We start from the raw sequence: 22,942 nt of genomic DNA, 5'->3' as shown, positions 1-22,942 counted from the left end.
GCAGAGGATAAGTTCATCAGAATTAACTGCACCTCAGATTGTAGCCCAAATAAATGCATCACAGAGTTCAAGTAACAGACGCATCTCAACATCAACTGTTCAGAGAAGACTGCGTGAATCAGGCCTTCATGGTCGAATTGCTGCAAAGAAGCCACTACTGAAGGACACCAATAAGAAGAAGAGAATTGCTTGGGCCAAGAAACACGAGCAATGGACATTAGACCGGTGGAAATCTGTCCTTTGGTCTGATGAGTCCAAATTTGAGATTTTTGGTTCCAGCTGCCGTGTCTTTGTGAGACGCAGTGTAGGTGAACGGATGATCTCCGCATGTGTGGTTTCCATGGAGGAGGAGGTGTGATGGTGTGGGGGTGCTTTGCTGGTGACACAGTCAGCAATTTATTTAGAATTCAAGGCGCACTTAATCAGCATAGCTACCACAGCATTCTGCAGCGATACGCCATCCCATCTGGTTTGCGCTTAGTGGGACTATCATTTGTTTTTTAACAGGACAATGACCCAACACACCTCCAAGCTGTGTAAAAGCTATTTGACCAAGAAGGAGAGTGATGGAGTTCTGCATCAGATGACCTGGCCTCCACAATCATCTGACCACAACAAAATTCAGATGGTTTGGGATGAGTTGGACCGCAGAGTGAAGGAAAAGCAGCCAATAAGTGCTCAGCATATGTGGGAACTCCTTCAAGACTGTTGGAAAAGCATTCCTCATTAAGCTGGTTGAGGGAATGCCAAGAGGGTGCAAAGTTGTCATCAATGCAAAGGGTGGCTGCTTTGAAGAATATAAAATATATTTTGATGTGTTTAACACTTTTTTGGTTACTACATGTTTCCATATGTGTTATTTCATAGTTTTGATGTGTTCACTATTATTCTACAATGTAGAAAATAGTAAAAAAAAAATAAAGAAAAACCTTTGAGTAGGTGTGTCCAAACTTTTGACTGGTACTGTAGAAATACACAGAAAATTGTCTGTACTTCACATTATATGAAGAAAATAAAAACGTAATGTATGTCAACATAGTAGTTGCTATTCTTTAGCGTTTAGTCTCAAACATGTCAGTTACACATTAAAACATTATTTTCACTTTTACATTATTTTTATGTTCTTCTTAGATCGGATCCAAGTGGAAAGACGTGGCCTCTAAATGCATCCGGGGACATTTCCAGCCACTGCTCCTGTTCTACACTAACCTGGAGGGGACCCCAGTTTCCAGCGAGGACGCGCCCAGACAAACAACCATGTGTCCCCGCTTTAAATCCAACGTCAACGGGGAAGTGCCAGGTAAGACGAAACCTTAACGGTTGGTTTACATGTGTGTCACAATGAGTCGTCACAAAAAGTTGGTTTTTACCTGCTACACTGGACTCGTTATTTTTGCCATCGTGATCAGAGCGTGAGCCACTTTATGAAGAGTTTTTGGCCGTGTGCCGCACTTCAAATTCTTGAAAATAGAACCAAAACATAATTTTATGCAAAGTTTTGTAGGTTCTTGGTTATATTGAAATGAATGATAGCGTCTCATGCTCAGCAAAAATTAAGTGTCCAGTGTAGCAGACCTTTAATGGGAGGTGTGGGGCAGGGTAGGTTAGGGTCGTTAAACATTCACTTAACTTTTTCGGTCACTACCACCTGGTGCAAAAATGTTGGTAACACTTTACTTAAGGCATTTAAATAGAATGCATTTTACCTAAATGCCTTAAGTAGACTTTGTTTCACAGTCGTCCTCATTGTCTTTCCACAATTTTCTTGCCCATACACAAGGTTCTATCTTAATCACATACAGGTATCCACCACCCACAACCCAGCATCAATACATTTTCCCTCAAATAATGTAGCTGTGGAAAGAGAATATGTACTATCCTGCTTCCACTACATGCGTAATACAGAGGCCTACAGTACACAACTAACACTGCCGTCGCTTTGAGAAAAAAACATCCTTTCAATGTGATGGCGCCTGGCATTGTTTTTAAAACCGCTCCCCAGACGGAGCGTTGGGGATTGGGATTGTCCGCCCTTGTCGTGTGCAGAGTTCAACTTGATATGAGGACGTCTGTGGCATGCAGATTACAGCCCACGCCTGCCTCCCTGCCTAATCCCTGCTCTCCCTGCAATCCCTGCTCCCCGGGTCAAGTGCGCTTGGTAGCTTTCACTCCCTCCAGTGATCTCCCATGCCGCGTTTGTTCCCATTCTAATATGCACTTGCTTTCGGAAATGGTGTCCTGCTCTTTGAAATGGACCATTTAGCCTGGGCGTCGTATCCGGTCACCTCTTTTGGAGTGGGATTTGATTTGCATTATTATGTGGATAAGAGTAAGTAATTAAAGTGTTGTGTTTCGTTATTGTTTGAGGTAGATTATTGGTTTATATAAGGACGTATATTTGTTATACTGCTTTTGGGCAGTATTGGCTGGATTATCGGTGCTGTTGATAGTTTTTTTAGGCATTGTTAACCTGCCTTAGCAGTGCTCTTGTCTGAGAATAACCTTTTCCCGATTTGGAGATTGTGTAACTCGTGGGCTCGCCACAGACTACTCAGAGCATAAATACTTATTTCATGTTGAAATCCAATCAAATATAAATACACGGTTACCATACCATATTTGGCTAATTATATAAAGTAAACAAAGAGTGCATTTTTTCTTTGATATCGCTACACCTGTAAAGCGAAAACAAATTGGGGGGAACAACCAAACGGTGGACTACAAATCACCGTGCCGATAGATAAAAGTACTTTATTTTGGCCTTTCCATTATCTAATTGAAGCCTGGTTAACTGGCAAATACTCCTCACTGGTTGTTCTATATACTGTATAGTCACACATGACTACTAATTTGGATGAAGAGTAGCTGGTATGCTGTAACACTAGTTAGGTGTCCAAATTCTCTACCTTTCTTCCAAAGTGTGCACTCCCAAATTGGACGCTCTTCCCTAATGCATTTAAAAGCATGACCTAAAAAGCATATTAAATAATTTACCTAATTGCGCATGTGGGTTGATTCCAAAAGCAAGAAAATCCTTTGAGGGCCTAATTCCAATCGGAATCAGATATCAGTCTGGACCCCACAAGAAAGCATTTTGCGGGCCTGATATAGCTCCCATGGGTTTGAGACCCCTGGGTTAAAGGGAGTTTCCACCGTATTCTTTGCACCCGTCTTTTCCTTTTAAATCCGTGAAGGCAAGTGAACATGTGTACACACAAGGCAGCAGGGTAGAGAATTGGGACGCAACATGGGCTGGCTAGATGCTACCAAAAATGGAGTGAACTAATGCCAGACTGGGCCAGTTGCTGTTTTAGTGAGGCGGAACACCTTGGCAAAGATATACACACAGGTTTGTGACAGGCCAACTACTGAGCTGGGTCTTGTCATGTGTCGTAAAAAACACCAATGGAGCAGACAACATTTGTGGAAAATGTGCAACATTATTATAACGTTTTTTTAAATGCATTGTCCAATGTTGCATTTTAGCTTACAGCAGCGGTGGCCAACTCTCCTCCTGTGCAGTTGGCCACCACTGCAGGATTTTATTCTAGCCCTTCTTTAACATACTTTATTCTGCTAACCGTTGGGAAACTCAATCAGCTGGGTTAGTGTCAGGCTAGAACAAAGGCCTTCATACACATAGGTTGCTTTCCAGACCAACTGCATTGCAGATGTTGCATTGGTTGTGTGCCACGTCATTGACTGCGCAGTTAAGCATCAGATTGCTATATCATATGATGTGGATAGCTGACATGTTAAACACCCATCCAAGCGTTCTGAGATCTGGCATGCGTCTGAAATGTAGTCAGCCTGGAACATGGCCAATAGCTCTCACCTCATCTCACTGAATGCCTGTCTGATGTTCTGCCTCTGTAGCAGGGATGAAGAAGCTGGATGCCGTCCGGGAGAAAGCAGGCCCACTCCGCTCCAAACAGGGGCCCTATAAGCAGATGCTACCTCCACCCTCCACCTCAGGCTACAAAAGAGGTAAGATCCGGGTCAAGGCCAGTAGGCACAGAACAGTAAATGCTTTGAAGCGTATTGAACCTAATTTTCGATTCCATTTCAAAACTTTTAAAATCGTTGTACTTCGGGGTGCCCTGAAGAACATGACCCAGGCCCCTTTGGCCTTAAATTAAATATGTCAGGGCCCCAAGGCCAATGCAAATTGGCAGAGGAAGACAACTAAGATTTTTTTTTAAATAGCTTAAAACTAACACCAGTGTTGTTAAATCTTTTTTGTGTTATTCTTAATGATTTTAAATGTTTTGTATCCACATTGTGTGGTTGAATTGTGTTTTTCAATTGTAAAATAAATCAAATCAAATCCAAAGAGCATGTGTTGTAACTCATGTGTTATCCCAATCCCAATATCCCTAGTGAAAGGCCCACCTGCTAGTCCCAACACATTCCGGGATCCTTCCAAGGAGACTTCCCAGAGGGTTGTAGAAGGGATAAAGAAAGAGGCCGAAAGAGGGCATCGAAAACTAGACCCACACAAAGGTAATGTGCGGTACAGTGATTGTTACACTCACAAGGTAACGTTTTACTGTACTTTGAGGGGTACCTTGAAAAACAATTGACGAGCGCTGATGACATGCATAAGAACCAGTATATTGTGTCCATAGTCTCTTTGTCGAAACATTTTTAGCTTACAGTGGCAGATAGAAATGACTATTCACTGAATCAGAGGCAGTTAACTTGTCACTGACTACCACAAACGTAATGTTGTGTGTGATGAGGGAACTATACAACCAAACAGTGCTACAACCAAAGTCAATGTATACTTGACTGTGTTAACCTGAATGTAGATTATTAAGATGCAAGGGTTTTCACCTCGTGTTTGGTCGTATGATCTTTCAACACTGTTTATAGCCACAAATTGTATTTACTATAATGTGATATGATGATGCGGTGCACTTCCAATAGATTGCCTGATGGGTCATTTGGATAATGTTTTGGTGATAATGTTATTTTAGATGTGGCACTGAAGAAAAGGGCAAACTAAGGGCAGCAATGGCCAATCTCCAAGAAAAGAGCATACCATCTTTCCTACACAGATAAAGTTGGCTCAGGGCAAACAGAACCATGCAAGATGGAAATAATTGGTTCCAGAGTACTTCACCACTTTCATTTTTTTTTGTTTAGTTCTAATCCTAGGTTTTATTCTTACATTTTCAGTTCAGAGGTTTGTTTTCTGATAAAGCTAACCATGTCCGTTGCATTTTGCCAGTGTTTCCCAGAAGACCATGTGACATGTGTCCCAAAAGTGCCCTCTCCAATCAGATTTCTCGACCCAAAATTCCACCTAAAACAGAATATTCAGAGAAAGATTATGTAATATTGTCTTTTGGCATATCTGGACGATGTTGGAAGGCGTTGTATCCTAATATCAAATATCTTTGGCTTTTACGATATAAACCTTGGACCAAGTGCAGGAGATTTTCTTCTCTCAATCGAGCCATGAATTTTTCATGCAAAATTTATCCAATCCTGAGAAATATATTTAAAAACCACCTATATCAAGCTTATGTAGATTGTAGGCCTAAATACATTTTACAATGCTACACATGTACAATATGCACGGTTGGCACACTAAAACAAAAATGCTGTGTCTTACATATGTAGGATCTTAATTTGATCACCCTGTTGCAGGAGAACTTTCCTGCAATCTAGGAAAATAAAAATGTGTAGTGTATTTGAGGTTTAGATACATTAAGGCAGACTTGATCTGCATTAATGTATCAACCCCCACAAAAATGTCCATTAATTATAATAATTCACTTTTACTGTTGCTGCAGGATTATTGTCCTGCTGTAGCAAACTTGCACAATTGAAGATCCTACATCTGTATGTCACTTCCTGTTTAGATATGGCCTATGCCAGATCCCCTTCTGAGGGCGGGCTGAGGCAGCACGCCGACCAGAGGTTGCGAGGCGGGAGTGGCGCCCGGGCTGACAAGTTGTCATCCTCCCACCAGAACAGAGCTTCCCAGGACCCACGCTCTCAATCCGGTGCCCCTGGCGGACACAGTTGGAGACAGGAAACCTCCCCTGGTCGCCAAGAACAGGACTGCAGCCAGGATGCGTGGGAGAAGGGTGGCGGGTCGGGAGCGGGCCGCAACAAAGCCAAGCCCTCCTGGAGGCCCATCCGGGAAGTTCTGAACGTGGACAGCGTCTTGAATGACCTTGAACGACGGCAACAACAGCAGCAGCACGGCGGCAGTGGTAGCCCCCGGCTCTCTAAACCCTCCTGTCAGGAGAGGCCTCACGGCTGCGAACGGGACAACCGGGACTGGGAAAAAGAGCGGGAAAGGGATAAAGAGCGGGAACGGGAGCGTCTCAGGATAAGGGAAGAGCGCAAGCAGCAAAAGTGCTTGATGACGATTTACGAGGACGAGCAGCGGCAGGAGACAGAGAGCCACAGCTCCCTCGAATCGGAGGGCAGGCCAAGTGGGCACGGAGACCGGGGCGGTGGAGGGGGTGGGAGCAGCGGCGGGGGGAGGGCCAAGGGTGGGCCCAAAGCCCTGTTGCGCAGCGACACCTGGACCATCCAGAGGACTGAGTCTGGATACGAGAGCAGCGACCGGCTGAGCAGCGGCTCCACCAACCCTGACTCGCCCGGGGTAGACAGCTTTGTCGGGAAGGAGCAGCGGTTGACACCAGAGGTGCAGTCTCAGAGGTATGTGTGACAGACTAGGTTTGAACCCAGATCTAGAGACCGGGCTTTAGCCTGATGAGCTAAAGCCTAGGAGCATTGCCTAGGAGCTTTGTTTACATTCAAGTCTTGTATTAAGTGACTGTAATGCACTATTCATTACGTTTAATCGAGTTCGTAGGTTGACACCTAATAAACTTGCCTTATATTTGTTTATATATATTTTTTGTCTTTCCATGTGTTTCCAGATGCTAATACAATTCATTTTACACTTTAAATATCACACAATGATAGTTGCACCACAATGTCCATCATAAGCTTCATCTCTTGGGGCATCACAACGATCTTACTCGCAGAGTTGAAATCTTCTTATTTTTTTCAGCAGGGGTCAACTTCACCCAAACAGATGTGATTCAAAACCTGATGCGGTACACTCCTCTTTGCATCAAGGTAAGTGGATGTTCTGAGCTTTTGAGAGTGTGTTTTTTAATATAGAAGTTGTTGTACAGATGTATGATCTTATTTTTATCACTCTTTTGTTTCTGAGAATTTTTCTGCACCGCAGGAAAGGCAGATGGGCTTCATGATTTACATAAATTCACTGAAAACATGCAATAACACATGGTTATATTAACCGTACTGCACTTTTCATGTAGCCTAATTTTGGCCGGCTAATAGCCTAACCACTAATATTGCCTAACCACCGATCAAGCAACATGCTGCATGATTATTTTGCTGCGACAATACTGGTCCAATTAAGATCCTACAGCTGTATGTAGTGAAGGTTCACCGTTTGTAGTTTAAACTGAAAGACTGAAAACAGTCATGTTCTCTAAGGGACAGTTTGAAAATGTACTGGGGTGGGAGGGCTCCTCCAAAACAGGGGAGTACGTTTTTTCCCTGATTTACAGTCACCATTTTGCAGGTTTTCATGATTTATTTCAGCTTTTATTTCTTTCATCACATTCCCAGTGGGTCAGAAGTTTACATACATTCAATTAGTATTTGGTAGCATTGCCTTTAAATTGTTTAACTTGGGTCAAACGTTTCAGGTAGCCTTCCACAAGCTTCCCACAATAAGTTGGGTGAATTTTGGCCCATTCCTCCTGACAGAGCTGGTGTAACTGAGTCAGGTTTGTAGGCCTCCTTGCTTGCACACGCTTTTTCAGTTCTGCCACAAATTTTCTATAGGATTGAGGTCAGGGCTTTGTGATGGCCACTCCAATACCTTGACTTTGTTGTCCTTAAGCCATTTTGCCACAACTTTGACCCATTTGCTACCAAGCTCTAACTTCCTGACTGATTGCTTCAATATATCCACCTAATTTTCCTTCTCATGATGCTATCTATTTTGTGAAGTGCACCAGTCCCTCCTGCAGCAAAGCACCTCCACAACATGATGCTGCCACCCCCGTGCTTCACGATTGGGATGGTGTTCTTCAGCTTGCAAGCGTCCCCCTTTATCCTCCAAACATATCGATGGTCATTATGGCCAAACAGTTCTATTTTTGTTTCATCAGACCAGAGGACATTTCTCCAAAAAGTATGATCTTTGTCCCCATGTGCAGTTGCAAACTGTAGTCTGGCTTTTATATGGCGGTTTTGGAGCAGTGACTTGTTCCTTGCTGAGCGGCCTTTCAGGTTATGTCGATGTAGGACTCGTTTTACTGTGGATATAGATACTTTTGTACCCGTTTCCTCCAGCATCTTCACAAGGTCATTTGCTGTTGTTCTGGGATTGATTTGCACTTTTCGCACCAAAGTACATTCATATCTAGGAGACAGAACGCGTCTCCTTCCTGAGCGGTATGATGGCTGCGGGGTCCCATGGTGTTTATTATTGCGTACTATTATTTGTACAGATGAATGTGGTACCTTCAGGCATTTGGAAATTGCTCACAAGGATGAACCAGACTTGTGGAGGTCTACAATTTTTTTTCTGAGGTCTTGGCTGATTTTTTTTGGATTTTCCCATGATGTCAAGCAAAGAGGCACTGAGTTTTAAGGTCGGCCTTGAAATACATCCACAGGTACACCTCCAATTGACTCAAATGTTGTCAATTAGCCTATCAGAAGCTTCTAAAGCCATGACATCATTTTCTGGAATTTTCCAAGCTGTTTAAAGGCACATTCAACTTAGTGTATGTAAACTTCTGACCCAGTGGAATTGTCATATAAGTGAAATAATCTGTCTGTAAACAATTGTTCAATTGTTAGAACATTTTCTTGTGTCATGCACAAAGTAGATGTCCTAACCGACTTGCCAAACTATAGTTTGTTGACAAGAAATTCGTGGAGTGGTTGAAAAACGAGTTTAAATGACTCCAACCTAAGTGTATGTAAACTTCCGACTTCAACTGTAAGTATTCAACCCCCTAAATCAATACATGTTAGAATCACCTTTGGCAATGATTACAACTGTGAGTCTTTCTGAGTAAGTCTCTAAGAGCTTTGCACACCTGGATTGTACAATATTTGCACATTATTATTTTAAAATATCTTCAAGCTCTGTCAAGTTGTTTGTTGATCATTGCTAGACAGACATTTTCAGGTCTTGTCATAAATTTTCAAGACAATTTAAGTCAAAACTGTAACTAGGCCACTCAGGAACATTCAATGTCGTCTTGGTAAGCAACTCCAGTGTATATTTGGCCTTTTGTTTTAAGTTATTGTCCTACAGAAAGGTGAATTTGTCTCCCACTTTTGCCTATGCTTAGCTCTATTCTGTTACTTTTTATCCTACAAACCTCCCTCGTCCTTTCTCATGACAAGCATACCCATAACATGATGCAGCCACCACCATGCTTGAAAATATGTAGAGTCAGTGATGTGTTCTGTTGGAGTTTCCCCAAACATAACGCTTTGAATTCAGGACAGGAAGTTCATTTCTTTGCCACATTTTTTGCAGTTTCACTTTAGTGCATTGTTTTAAACAGGATGCCTGTTTTTGAATATCAGCAACTGAGTTAGGAACCTCTACGGGATCGGTGTCCCTGTACCGGGATGGTTGATGCTAACATGCGCTAACGTGCGCTAATGTGACTAGAATGACGTTGTAAGTAACAGCAAACTTTCCAGGAGATACAGTAGACACGTCTTATATGGGCAGAAAGCTTAAATGCTTGTTCATGTAACTGCACTGTCCAATTTACAATAGCTATTACAGTGAAAAAATACCATGCTATTGTCTGAGGATAGTGCACAACAATTTACCTCTGAAGGTAAATAGTGTACTTACATTCAGTAATCTTGCTCTGATTTGTCATCCTCAGGGTCCCAGAGATAAAATGTAGCATAGTTTTGTTTGATAAAATAATTTTTTATATTCAAATGTAGGAACTGGGTTCTACAGTTTCAACCCCTGCTGTCTCTGGCTCCACACCCACCCTGCCCGGCCATCTAGATTTGTGAAAGTTGGCGTATAAGCTCCATCATGTATGACATTCCTGGGAGTGTGTAAACTTAAATGTTGTATTACCATAACATTTTTGTATGTTCTCTATAGTTATGTACTTGAAAATGTATCAATTGACTAATTCGGCACATTTGGGCAGACTTGATACAATATACTGTGCAGTATTGCAATGCTTCACTGGATGAATCTTAAACTTTGCACACACACGCTGCTGCCATCTAGTGGCCAAAATCTAAATAGCATCTAAACTGCAATATTATATTATGGCCTTTCTCTTGCATTTCATAGATGATGAAAAAAAAATTGAAAACACATGTTTTTGGTTTGTATTATCTTTTACCAGATCTAATGTGTTATATTCTCCTACATTAATTTCACATTTCCACAAACTTCAAAGTGTTTCCTTTCAAATGGTATCAATAATATGCATATCTTTGCTTCAGGTCCTGAGCTACAGGCAGTTAGATTTGGGTATGTCATTTTAGGTGTAAATTGTAGTGACTGGGTATATTTATACACCATCCAAAGTGTAATTAATAACTTCACCATCTTCAAAGGGATATTCGATATCTGCTTTTTTTGTTTTACCCATCTACCAATAGGTGCCCTTCTTTGCAAGGCATTGGAAAATCTCCCTGGTCTTTGTGGTTGAATCAGAGTTTGAAATTCACTGCTCAACTGAAGGACCTATACAGATATTTGTATGTGTGGGGTACAGAGATTAGGTAGTCATTCAAAAATCATGTTAAACACTATGACTTGTTAAGAAAATGTTTACTCCTGAACATATTTCGGCTTGCCATAATAAAGGGGTTGAATACTTATTGAGTCAAGACATTTCAGCTTTAAATTTTTTATTAATTTGTAAACATTTCTACAAACATAATTCCACTTTGACATTTTGGGGTATTGTGTGTAGGCCAGTGACACAAGTCTCAATTTAATCATTTTTAAATTCAGGCTGTAATACTACAACATTTTGAAAAAGTCAAGGGGTGTGAATACTTTCTCTAGGAACTGTATCTATTTTTAAATGACATTCTTAGCATGTTCTTTGAACGTCAGTAATGTTTTTTTGTGTTTTTTTAATGGAAAGTTTTCCTAATGTTCTGAAAACATTACTTAATATATATCACCATCAGGAAACCTGCAGAAAATAATATCCTGGAGTACTGAAATTCCCACAGAAGAATGTTTTTTCTTAATGTTCTCCGAACATTCTGAGAACATGACTTTAAATAGGACCATGAGGAAACCTGTAGAAAACGTTCTGCTGAAGTACTGAAATTCTAACAGAATAACATTGTTTCTTAACGGTCTCGGAACAATTTGAGAACATTACTTTAAATAGAACCATGGGGAAATCTGTAGGAAACGTTATGCTGAAGTACTGTAATTCCCACCTAAGAAACATATGGTTCTCAGAATGTTACACTACATGACCAAAGGTATGTGGACACTTGCTCATCGAACATCTCATTCCAAAATCATGGGCATTAATATGGAATTGGTTCCCCTTTTGCTGCTATAACAGCCTCCACTCTTCTGGTAAGGCTTTCCACTAGATGTTGAAAAATTGCTACGGGACTTGCTTCCATTCAGCCATAACAGAATTAGTGAGGTCGAGCACTGATGTTGGGTCATTAGGCCTGGCTTGCAGTCGGCGTCCCAATTCATCCCAAAGGTGTTTGATGGGGTTTGAGGTCAGGGCTCTGTGCAGGCCAGTGAAGTCCTTCAACATGATCTCAACCAACCATTTCTGTATGGACCTCGCTTTGTGCACGGGGGCATTGTCATGGTAAAATGGGAAAGGGCCTTCCTCAAAGTGTTGGCACGTCTAGAATGTCATCGTATGCTGTATGCTGTAGTGTTAAGATTTCCCTTCACTGGAACCAAGGGGCCTAGCCTGAACAAGACCATTATTCCTCCTCCTCCAAACTTTACAATTGGCACTATGCATTGGGGCAGATTCCAATAGTCCAATAGCGGCAAGCTTTACACCACTCCAGCCTACGCTTGGCATTGCGCATGGTGATCTTAGGCTTGTGTGCGGCTGCTCGGCCAAGGAAACCCGTTTCATGAAGCTCCTGGCAGCTTTTGTAGAGTTTAGAACTCGGTAGTGAGTGTTACAACCGAGGACATCTACATGCTTCAGCGCTCAGTGGTCCTGTTCTGTGAGCTTGTGTGGCCTACCACTTCGTTGCTCCTAGACGTTTCCATTTCACAATAATAGCACTTACAGTTGACTGGGGAAGCTCTTGCAGGACATAAATGTCATGAAATGACTTGGTGGAAAGGTGGTATCCTATGACAGTGCCACATTGATAGTCACTGAGTTCTTCAGTAAGGCCATTCTACTTCCAATGTTTTTCAATGGAGATTGCATGGCTGTGTGCTCAAATTTCTACATCTGTCAGTAATGAGTGTTGCTGAAATAGCTAAATCCACTAATTTGAAGGGGTGTCCAAATACTTCTCTATATATAGTGTATGTGCTACAGTAGCTGGGTATCCTGCACCATTCCCAGAATGTTTTGGGAAGGTTGTATGCAAAATAACCATAGGACAACCACGCACTCACCAAGCTCTAAGAAACATATGGTTCTCAGAACGTTATGTGCTAGCTGGGTAGTCTACCAGTCAACTGTCTATACTGCCTTCCATCCATAGTGACAATCGTGGTAGGTTAATCTTTTGTCAAGATCTGCAATAGGTTAACTATCAATCACACCACACAAAAAAATATTCAAATCTTCACAAATGTTCAATATGAATCCACAAGAGAGTACAATTGAGTAAATTGTAATGGTGCAAAAGCCCTGTTATTTGAATGTTTCATTCCATTCATTCCATTATGATCAGTTGTGGGTCTACTCAGGACAGATTATAGAAAGGCACAGTAAGCAGGACAGTCTGGCGGTATTTTTACTTCTGATACTAATGCGCTGTCTGTTGCCGATCATCATTCTCCGAAGTCGTCCTATATAGTGTCCACATAGGCCTATGCTCCCAGCAGGCCCATTATTCAGGAAAGTTGTCACGCCTGCTCCCGCTCCCCCTTTCTGGCGCTCGGCCCACCATTACACACACCTGTCACCATCGTTACGCGTGTCAGCGCTTCATGGGACTCACCTGGACTCTATTGCTTTATTGATTGCCTCCCCTATATCTGTCACTTCCTCAGTTTCTTCCCATTGTCTGCATTAATGTTGTTTTTTTTCCCCCTGTCCAGACGCTGTTCTTGTTTTGTTATATGTCCGTGTATCTATTAAATCACTCCCTGTACTTGCTTTTCGTCTCCCAGTGTCTGTCCTCACAAAAGTATAACAAGTGTTCTGCCTCCTTTCCGATCCGAGCGGCTATTCTTTGACCTAGAACCTAACACTTCAATATAGCCTAAATATTAGTAATTTCACTTTTTAAATGTCTTACCTTTTATGTGTGGCATAAACACAACTAGTCACAGTGTTTTAATCTGATTAGGCTACTTCAAAAGTCTCCCGTCAGCTATCTTCTCACGTTCATCCACTCCACTTGAATATCATTCCATAATCCAAACTGCTTCACGGCTATTCAATTAATGTAAAGAGACAACTTTTACAAAACACAAAAAAAATGTATTTTCTGTTTTTCCGAGACTGACGTACTCTACTTGGTTGTGGTGTTGAAGACACAAACCATGATGATAAGTGCTTGAAGTTGGTAATCGGTATGCAGTTATGTCTTGCTTATTGGTTGTGTGTGGTGCATTGGCATAGAAACCTGTTGGTGGAAAATTCATTGCATATATTTTATATCATTATAAATATAGAATCAACATTTTGAAAATATGATTTCCCCCTACAGTAGCTGATCATTGTCTGCAGCTGGCTCTTGTCGTAGTGTAAAGATACAGGCAGGGAGAGTGAGCTTGTCCGTGGTGGTCGGCGAACCCTCAACCTTCTAAAGACGATATCCACGTTTATAAACACAAGGTTGCTACAGTTATTGTTACTTATGGTGGTAATAATTATTTTTTTATTTAATTTTATGAGGGGGAGGGTGTGCAGAACATTTTACAGTGCAAGGGGAGGGTCATGTGAAAATATTTTTTCATATTTCAAACTGTACCCAAAGAGTTGCATTCATAACAAATCTCTCAGAACACTTGAAAAAATGTTTATTCTTACATAGATCTAGCATTATAACTGCAAAATCATAGTAATAGTTCTAAGTCAATACAATACATAATGTATCTTCTATCTATTGTGATGGAAATGTTATACTTCATTTTCATCACACTATCATAGTTCAACCCTTGCTAAAATGTTCAAACTGTATTATAAGATGACGTTGTATTTACATCCGAGCAAAGACAAAATCCTTAGTGTTTTGAAAAGAGATATATCAGTATTATCTTCCCCTCCCCCATACCAATGTTTCAGGGAAACATAGGCTTTAAAAAAGAAGGAAAAGCAGATTAAGGGACTTTTCATTTTGATCCCCTGATTTAATGGTGCTAGATTATGGCCAACTGAATATGGGGGCAATAGGCCCTAAACGCAAAGGATTTTTGTCATGATTGCACAGCCCTGGTGAGTCATGCAAAACCAAGCCCTTCAAATCTCTTACGTTCTGATCTGCACTAGCTATTTAAAAAACATGATGATTTCCGAGAAGAAAACGCTAAATAAACCTAGCGTGGAAATAGATTTTGAGCCGAGCTAACAAATGGCCAACTGTTGCTACTGTAAATAGCGGTACTGTAAGTGTCACATCAAACTCTATCAGACATGTGTAGTGTACAGTAGGATATGTGTTGTGTACTACTGTAGGTTTCTGACTATTTTCCACACGGAGAATGAGGCTAGGCAAAATATAAAAATGCAGTAACATCCTGACTATAATTTGTTGTTGTCATGTTGAGAGCTTGATCTTATTATTGAGGGGCCAGAGTATGGCATTTTAGTTACGTTTTATCCTATGTGTGGTTCAGAGGCTAAAGAGGCCATTTTAGTCACACAAAAAAAAAATGAAAACGCAGTATGGGGTGAATAAATGTAAAACAGAATGTCATTTTGGATTGTGCGCTGGTTGTCTGTATGTCTCTAGAATGTCCACCTGTTGATTTAACCTGTTCACCCACTAAACCCCTCCACATTCATTAATCTGACAGTAATCCCCAAATGCTTGTTCAGATGCCACAGCTGGACTTGACTGTTTCCACCTTAGTCATTGTTGTTAATATATTAGCTTGTGTGTAGAGCACTGTGTGCTCTAGTAGGTCATGCTCCCCGTAAATATATATAAAAGCTAAGCTATTGAAAAGCTTTTATTGTAACTGAATCAAGTGAGTGCTGGCCCCTTTTTCAAATTTTCATGTGATCGAGTGTTGACTGCAAGCACTCTTTCATTGTTTTATGCAAGAGCATAGAGTTGAACATGTTTTATCCCTTTACCTGAATACGTTAGCTTATAGCAAGCAATGCTTCCTTCTACAGTCAAGCCTGTGTGAATCTAGAGCCAAACCGACTCCCACAGCTTTTATCCTTGCATGGACCTCTAGGTCAGTGGGGGGGGGAAAGACGCTTCTATTTTTAAAGTGGATGAATTTAGCATGCATACTGCCTCCTGCTGTACTGGCCCGTCTGCCGATTGGTCGATCCGGCGGCAGGGACAATGGCGGTGGAGATCAACACTGTGCTGCCACCGTGCGTCAGAAAAACAGAAATGCTTTTACTCTCCCAACTCACTGACACTGTGAGAGAAATAGGCTATCTCCCTGAAAATAGGCCATTCCCTATTTCTCTCTCTTTCTCTCTTTCTCTCTCTCTCTTTCTCTCTTTCTCTCTATCTCTCTCTCTCTCTTTCTCTCTTTCTCTCTTTCTTTCTTTCTCTCACTTTCTCCCTCGCTCTAATGTCTCTCCTGTGTGTTTCTCTGTTTGTTATTTCTCTTCTCTGCGATTAGGTGTCAGTTTCTATCTGTCTCTAGAAAATTGAGGTTTAAATGAAAATGTCAAATACTTATTCCTAATTTAGAAATCATGAATAAATAGACCTGATTAACTGTTGATTGAATTTATTCAATGGAATCACCCCCAAGTTGTATTACTTTTCCCTTTTGGACAAAATATCAAGATTTATTGTGGGGGGAAAACTACCTATACTTTATAAATAATGTAAATAAATAACTCCATGAAATGTTGGTGATTGCATGATTTTGGAGTTTCATTTTAATTTTGTCCTAAGCAGTGAGTCAGCTTTGTCTATTTGTTTTCTAGGCAAAAATCAACTGACAACTCAGGGAAAGAACTGCGACCATCAAGTTTCACATCTCCTGAAAAGTAGTCCAAGTTCAAGGTAATGTACCAACTTGGATATTGTTATTGTTATTCATATGTTTACTGTTAATTGTCAATGTGTACATCCATATTTTGTGCACTTCTATTCTATTGTATTCTATTCTACAGACGAAAATGTAGATACAGCTCCGGCAGTTCTAAGAAAGGAGCTGGTCCAGAGAGGGACGCTAGCTCCTCAGACAACAGGAGCAGTCACATGATGGGATCGCCAGAGATGAGTAACAACAACAGAGGTGGTCACCATGGCGACAGCCCCGCCGTGCGGCGCTTGGGTAAAACCAGCAGCTCGGAGTGGAACAGCTCTGACGACCTAGCTGGAAATCTCTCGGAACCAGAGGACAGTGCCTACCGCTCCAGCAACATCAAGCCCCTTCTGTCCGAGTCTCCCTGCCCCTGTCCCCCCCACCACCTGGCCTTCCACCAACCCCCCCATATCGAACTAGAAGAGCCCTCATCTCAACATCAGCCCTCCATGCCGCCACTGCCTCACCCTAAAGCCGCCCAGCGAGCCTCCCCTCACCAGGGGGATGTTGGCCGCCATTGCTTCCGTCCCAGGCTACTCCAAGAGCCCTCCCAGACCAGCCCCCGGCCCAGCGTCCGGCCCACCCCGGCCTCACATACCCCCAGCCCCAACCAGAGGTCGGAATTCAATGGCCCTCTGCAGAGGCCCTCGTCGGGTGCCAGCTCCAAGTCGGGCTCGGACCCAGAAAGGAGCAACCCGTCGTCGGGCGAAAGCGAGGAGAGGCTCCCCATCTGCAGGCCACCTGGACCCGAGTCAGCGGTAGCCCAAGGGGTTTCCCTCACCACGTACTTCAGCGTGGACAATTGCATGACAGACACGTACAGACTTAAGTACCATCACCAGCGACCCCTCCTACTCTCAGCTATCGTGCCCAAAGCACCAACGGAGCCCCGAGAACACCCCAGCCACCACCTGCACCCCGCAAACACACACTCCATGCTAGACCCACCCAAAACCCGGCCTGATGCAGGTAAGCTTGGACAGTCACAGCGGCTTGTAAAAACACCTACGGGCAGTCATGTACAGTACACTGTTCCAAAACACGTGGTCTCAACAGTAAACTTACAACTCTAAGTAGAAATATAAAGCATCCAAATATTTTAAATGCTGGCATCTGCCCAAAATTAGCTTTGACGTCATCTGTAAAAAAAAATATATATATATATTTTTCATGTGTGTTTTTGCATTGAGTTCATCTATATCTGTATTGTTTTATTTTTTCCACAAAAACAGGCCATAACAGCAATAAGCCCACTGCAAAATGGAACCCAGTGACAGCCAAAGGACTAGATGAGCGTGGCTATTTGTGACGATATTACCTGGTAAGTGATACGCTGTGACCTTTCAGGAATTACCATGTATCACAGTTCCTCTTATCAGCACCTTTTTGATGGCTCCGCTACCAGATCCTTTTATGCATACAGATGCAGTTTATTTTGTGCATTACAGCATGACATGATGCACTCTCCTGGGTCAAAATCAGTGAGAGAAGGGCAGGCACAAAGTAATTTCATTTCACTGGTGATGATGAGGACACATTAATTTAATGCAGTAAAAAATCTCTATATATATATTTACATATACTGTATATATAAATGTATATATGGTTATGGATGTGTCACTGCAACCTTAAAGGTCCTCAATGATGTCACCATTGCCCTTGATTCTAAGCAATATTGTGCTGCTATTTTTATTGACTTGGCCAAAGCTTTTGATACGGTAGACCATTCCATTCTTGTGGGCCAGCTAAGGAGTATTGGTGTCTCTGAGGGGTCTTTGGCCTGGTTTGCTAACTACCTCTCTCAAAGAGTGCAGTGTATAAAGTCAGAAGATCTGCTGTCTCAGCCACTGCCTGTCACCAAGGGAGTACTCCAAGGCTCAATCCTAGGCCCCACGCTTTTCTCAATTTACATCAATAACATAGCTCAGGCAGAAGGAAGCTCTCTCGTCCATTTATATGCAGATGATACAGTCTTATACTCAGCTGGCCCCTCCCCGGATTTTGTGCTAATTGCTCTACAACAAAGCTTTCTTAGTGTCCAACAAGCTTTCTCTACCCTCAACCTTGTTCTGAACACCTCCAAAACAAAGGTCATGTGCTTTGGTAAGAAGAATTCCCCTCTTCCCACAGGTGTTATTACTACCTCTGAGGGTTTAGAGCTTGATGTAGTCACCTCATACTAGTACTTGGGAGTATGGCTAGACGGTACACTGTCCTTCTCAGCACATATCAAAGGCTAAAGTTAAATCTAGACTTGGTTTCCTCTATCGAAATCGCTCCTCTTTCACCCTAGCTGCCAAACTAACCCTGATTCAGATGACCATCCTTCCCATTCTAGACTACGGAGACATCATTTATAGATCGGCAGGTAAGGGTGCTCTCGAGCGGCTAGACGTTCTTTACCATTCGGCCATCAGATTTGCCACCAAAGCTCCTTATAGGACACATCACTGCACTCTATACTCCTCTGTAAACTGGTCATCTCTGTATACCTGTCGCAAGACCCACTGGTTGATGCTTATTTATAAAAAACCCTTAGGTCTCACTCCGTCCTATCTGAGATATCTTCTGCAGCCCTCATCCTCCACATACAACACCCGTTCTGCCAGTCAATTTCTGTTAAAGGTCCCCAAAGCACACACATCCCTGAGTTCGCTGCAGCTAGCGACTGGAACGAACTGCAACAAACACTCAAACTGGACAGTTTTATCTCAATCGCTTCATTCAAAGACTCAATCATGGACACTCTTACTGACAGAGGTGGCTGCTTTGTGTGATGTATTGTTGTCTCTACCTTCTTGACCGTTGTGCTGTTGACTGTGCCCAATAATGTTTGTACCATCTTTTGTGCTGCTACCATGTTGTGTTGCTACCATGTTGTTGTTATGTTGTGCTGCTACCATGCTGTGTTGTCATGTGTTGCTGCCTTGCTATGTTGTTGTCTTAGGTCTCTTTATGTGGTGTTGTGTTGTCTCTATTGTTGTGATGTGTGTTTTGTCCTATATTTATATTGTATTTATTTTATTCCCAGGCTCCGTTCCCACGGGAGGCCTTTTGCCTTTTGGTAGGCCGTCATTGTAAATAAGAATTTGTTCTTAACTGACTTGCCTAGTTAAATAAAGGTTAAATAAAATAAATACATATATTCATCTGTATACTAGAATTTAAGCTGTTCAATACCACTACTCAGGACAAGCACTGACTTTGCTACTTATTGAGGAAATGTTTGCTTACAGTAACCATGTTTCCATCCACAGCTGTGATGGGAGCAGTTTCGATACAATTGTATAAATGCCGACAGATAATGTGTTTATTCGAAGTGTGAATTTTGTGTCTGTAAAATGTATCATGCGAGAAATGTCGGCGGAAAAGCCTTTATACAGATATATTGATATAATAACCATCGTATCGAAGTAAACTTGGAGTCACGCGATGATATGGTGTGTGTGGTCCTCCCACTACAACTCGGTAAACCGACAAAGTTTAGGCTATATATAATAAGTTATGATGAACTTCTTGATGCTCCTTTACAATAAATATTGAAGGTCTTATTCTGGTGACATGATGATTGACGTTTGACAAATAAAATATTCTAGCAAAAGTTTTGTTTGAGAAAAGTCAATTTTGCTAAAAAGCTATTTTTGCCCATTTTAATGGAAATCTATTACTGTAAGGTACTTAATTGTTACCCAGAGACGAGTTGATATTGATATATAAACGGCTGCATTTAAGATAAATGCACTAACTAAGCTGCTCTGAATACAAGTGTCTGCTAAATTACTCAAATGTAAACTTAAACAAGCAAAAACAAGAGCTGAAAAATGCACAACCAATAAACCAGACTTAGATCAAATACATAGGTTGAATACTTTAAATACTTTAAAATATCTGTTAATCAACTTCTAGTTCCTCCCAAACCCGGATCCAGGAGCACCCCCACCAGTAAAAAAGCTGACTAGCATAGCCTAGCATAGCGTCACAAGTAAATACTAGCATCTAAATATCATTAAATCACAAGTCCAAGACACCAGATGAAAGATACACATCTTGTGAATCCAGACATCATTTCTGATTTTTAAAATGTTTTACAGGGAAGACACAATATGTAAATCTATTAACTAACCACGTTAGCAAAAGACACCATTTTTTTTACTCCACCAGTTTTTTACTCCATCAGTAGCTATCACAAATTCGACCAAATAAAGATATAAATAGCCACTAACCAAGAAACAAATTCATCAGATGACAGTCTGATAACATATTTATTGTATAGCATATGTTTTGTTAGAAAAATGTGCATATTTCAGGTATAAATCATAGTTTACCATTGCAGCCACCATCACAACTCGACTAGAATAACTACAGAGAGCAACGTGTATTACCTAATTACTCATCATAAAACATTTCTTAAAAATACACAGCGTACAGCAATTGAAAGACACAGATCTTGTGAATCCAGACAATATTTCAGATTTTCTAAGTGTTTTACAGCGAAAACACAATATAGCGTTATATTAGCTTAGCACAGTAGCAAACCACACAACAGCATTGATTCCAGCCAAACATAGCGATAACGTATTCACCACCAAAATATATTAATTTTCACTAACCTTCTCAGAATTCTTCAGATGACAGTCCTGTAACATCATATTACACAATGCATATAGAGTTTGTTCGAAAATGTGCATATTTAGCGGCACAAATCGTGCTTATACAATGAAAATAGTGTCCAAATACTCAAGCAATCTGTCCGGCGCCATCTTGGAAAGACACCTATTCTTATCGAAAACTATTCATAAACTTGACTAAAAAAATACAGGTTGGACAGCAATTGAAAGACAAATTAGTTCTTAATGCAATCGCTGAATTACATTTTTAAAATTAACGTTACTGTGCAATACAGGGTGCGATAACGCAAGGCTACACTGCAAGAAATGGCGTCTTATGCATTTGACATTTTTCAACAGAACAATGAATTATCAGCATAAATAGTTCTTACTTTTCGATGAACTCTCATCAGAATCTTGGGAAAGGTGTCCTTTGTCCAGAACAATCGTCTTTTGGTTGAAAGCTGTCCTCTTGTCCTGTCGAAATAGCCGCTAACGTTCGGCATGTGCCGGAAAGGTGTCCAACTCTTGAAAGCGCGTCACAAAGAAATGCCAGAAAATCGCAATAAACTGATATAAATTGCTATAAGTCGGTTTAAATTAACTACCTTATGATGTCTTTAACAACTATAACGAATAAAAACCTGACCGGAGATATAGAACTGGCAAAACGAAAGCTTGGCAGGAGGCCACTCTGATGTCCCTACTGCGCCAGGCGCAACGTTGAAAAGGACGGTACTTCCGCTCCAGGGTCTTATATAAGGTCCCAGATTGCGCAATCCACTCCATTCAAATTCTCCCCGCTTACTGACATCTAGAGGAAGACGTATGCAGTGCATGTAGCCCGATGGCTTACATGGGGACTTATAAACTGACCTCAGAACAGGGACCTCGATTTCTGAAATCTCACTCCCTGACAGGAAAAGTGCTGCAGAATGAGTTCTGTTTCACTCAGAGAAATAATTCAAACGGTTTTAGAAACTAGAGAGTGTTTTCTATCCAATAGTAATAATAATATGCATATTGTACGAGCAAGAATTGAGTATGAGGCAGTTTAATTTGGGAACACATTTTTCCAAAGTCGAAATAGCACCCCCCATAGGCTCAAGAGGTTTTAATCAAAAATATATAGTTTGTGTGGTGCACTTCTAGTGTTATTGCATTGGTTTCATTGTACTCAACCAAATGAAATGAAACGAATGAAATGAAATGTATTTTAAAATATTTGACATTGACAGATATTTTACCCAGGTCTGCAATACAAGAAGTGTGTAAGGACAAGAAAGGTTTTTAGCAACAAGCTCTATAACACACATTGGTAATGATGTCCTCTGTTGCTCAGTTGTTAAGAGCATGGCGCTTGCAACACCAGGACAGTGGTTTCAATTCCCAGGTCCACCCATACATAAACAATGTATGTATGCTTTGGATAAAAGCGTCTGCTAAATGGCATATCTTTTTTAATGTAAACAGTGAAAATGTATTCATGGCGTACACATATAATCTACTGTCATAATAATCTACTGTCCTCTTCTTACTCCTAGGTCTGATGTCCATCTAAAATAAGCTATTGAACTGGATGCCAAAGAGTCTGCTGGCTGGAAAAGTGTTGCTCCCAGAACTTCAACTGTAATCAGTGTCAAATGTCAAATCACTGATGCACTGTGGTTTACTGAAGTACTTATATGTATTTTAAAGTAAGATACAGTTTGATAGTCCACTGTCAGAGAAAAAATGTATCTATGTTGATAGATGAGTTGGAAGTTGGAAAGGGCAGTCCAAGGCATAATACAGTCAAATATAATGATTACCTGTTGAGTATACACTCTATACCTTTTGGTTTAAGGTAATGTGCATCTCTGATTGTGTAGCCAACACAAATTCTGTTTCCGAATATAAG

The 22,942-nt window shown here is 41.2% G+C and overlaps 1 protein-coding gene across 1 annotated transcript in view; it reads left to right on the top strand.

Annotated features, from left to right (window-relative positions):
- Positions 1 to 22,942, top strand: part of usp53b (ubiquitin specific peptidase 53b) — a 47,574-nt gene that overhangs the window by 21,883 nt on the left and 2,749 nt on the right. The window contains exons 10-16 of the mRNA XM_038998998.1: positions 1,132 to 1,300; positions 3,877 to 3,987; positions 4,381 to 4,503; positions 5,871 to 6,272; positions 6,357 to 6,447; positions 6,493 to 6,681; positions 16,521 to 17,404. Of these exons, the coding sequence (XP_038854926.1) occupies positions 1,132 to 1,300; positions 3,877 to 3,987; positions 4,381 to 4,503; positions 5,871 to 6,272; positions 6,357 to 6,447; positions 6,493 to 6,681; positions 16,521 to 17,404 (1,969 nt within the window). The remainder of the gene's footprint in view (positions 1 to 1,131; positions 1,301 to 3,876; positions 3,988 to 4,380; positions 4,504 to 5,870; positions 6,273 to 6,356; positions 6,448 to 6,492; positions 6,682 to 16,520; positions 17,405 to 22,942) is intronic.

Source organism: Salvelinus namaycush, chromosome 8, assembly GCF_016432855.1.
Source record: "Salvelinus namaycush isolate Seneca chromosome 8, SaNama_1.0, whole genome shotgun sequence".
NCBI lineage: Eukaryota > Metazoa > Chordata > Actinopteri > Salmoniformes > Salmonidae > Salvelinus > Salvelinus namaycush.
Note: the sequence above shows the minus strand (reverse complement) of the source record. Positions and strands in the feature narration are given on the sequence as shown.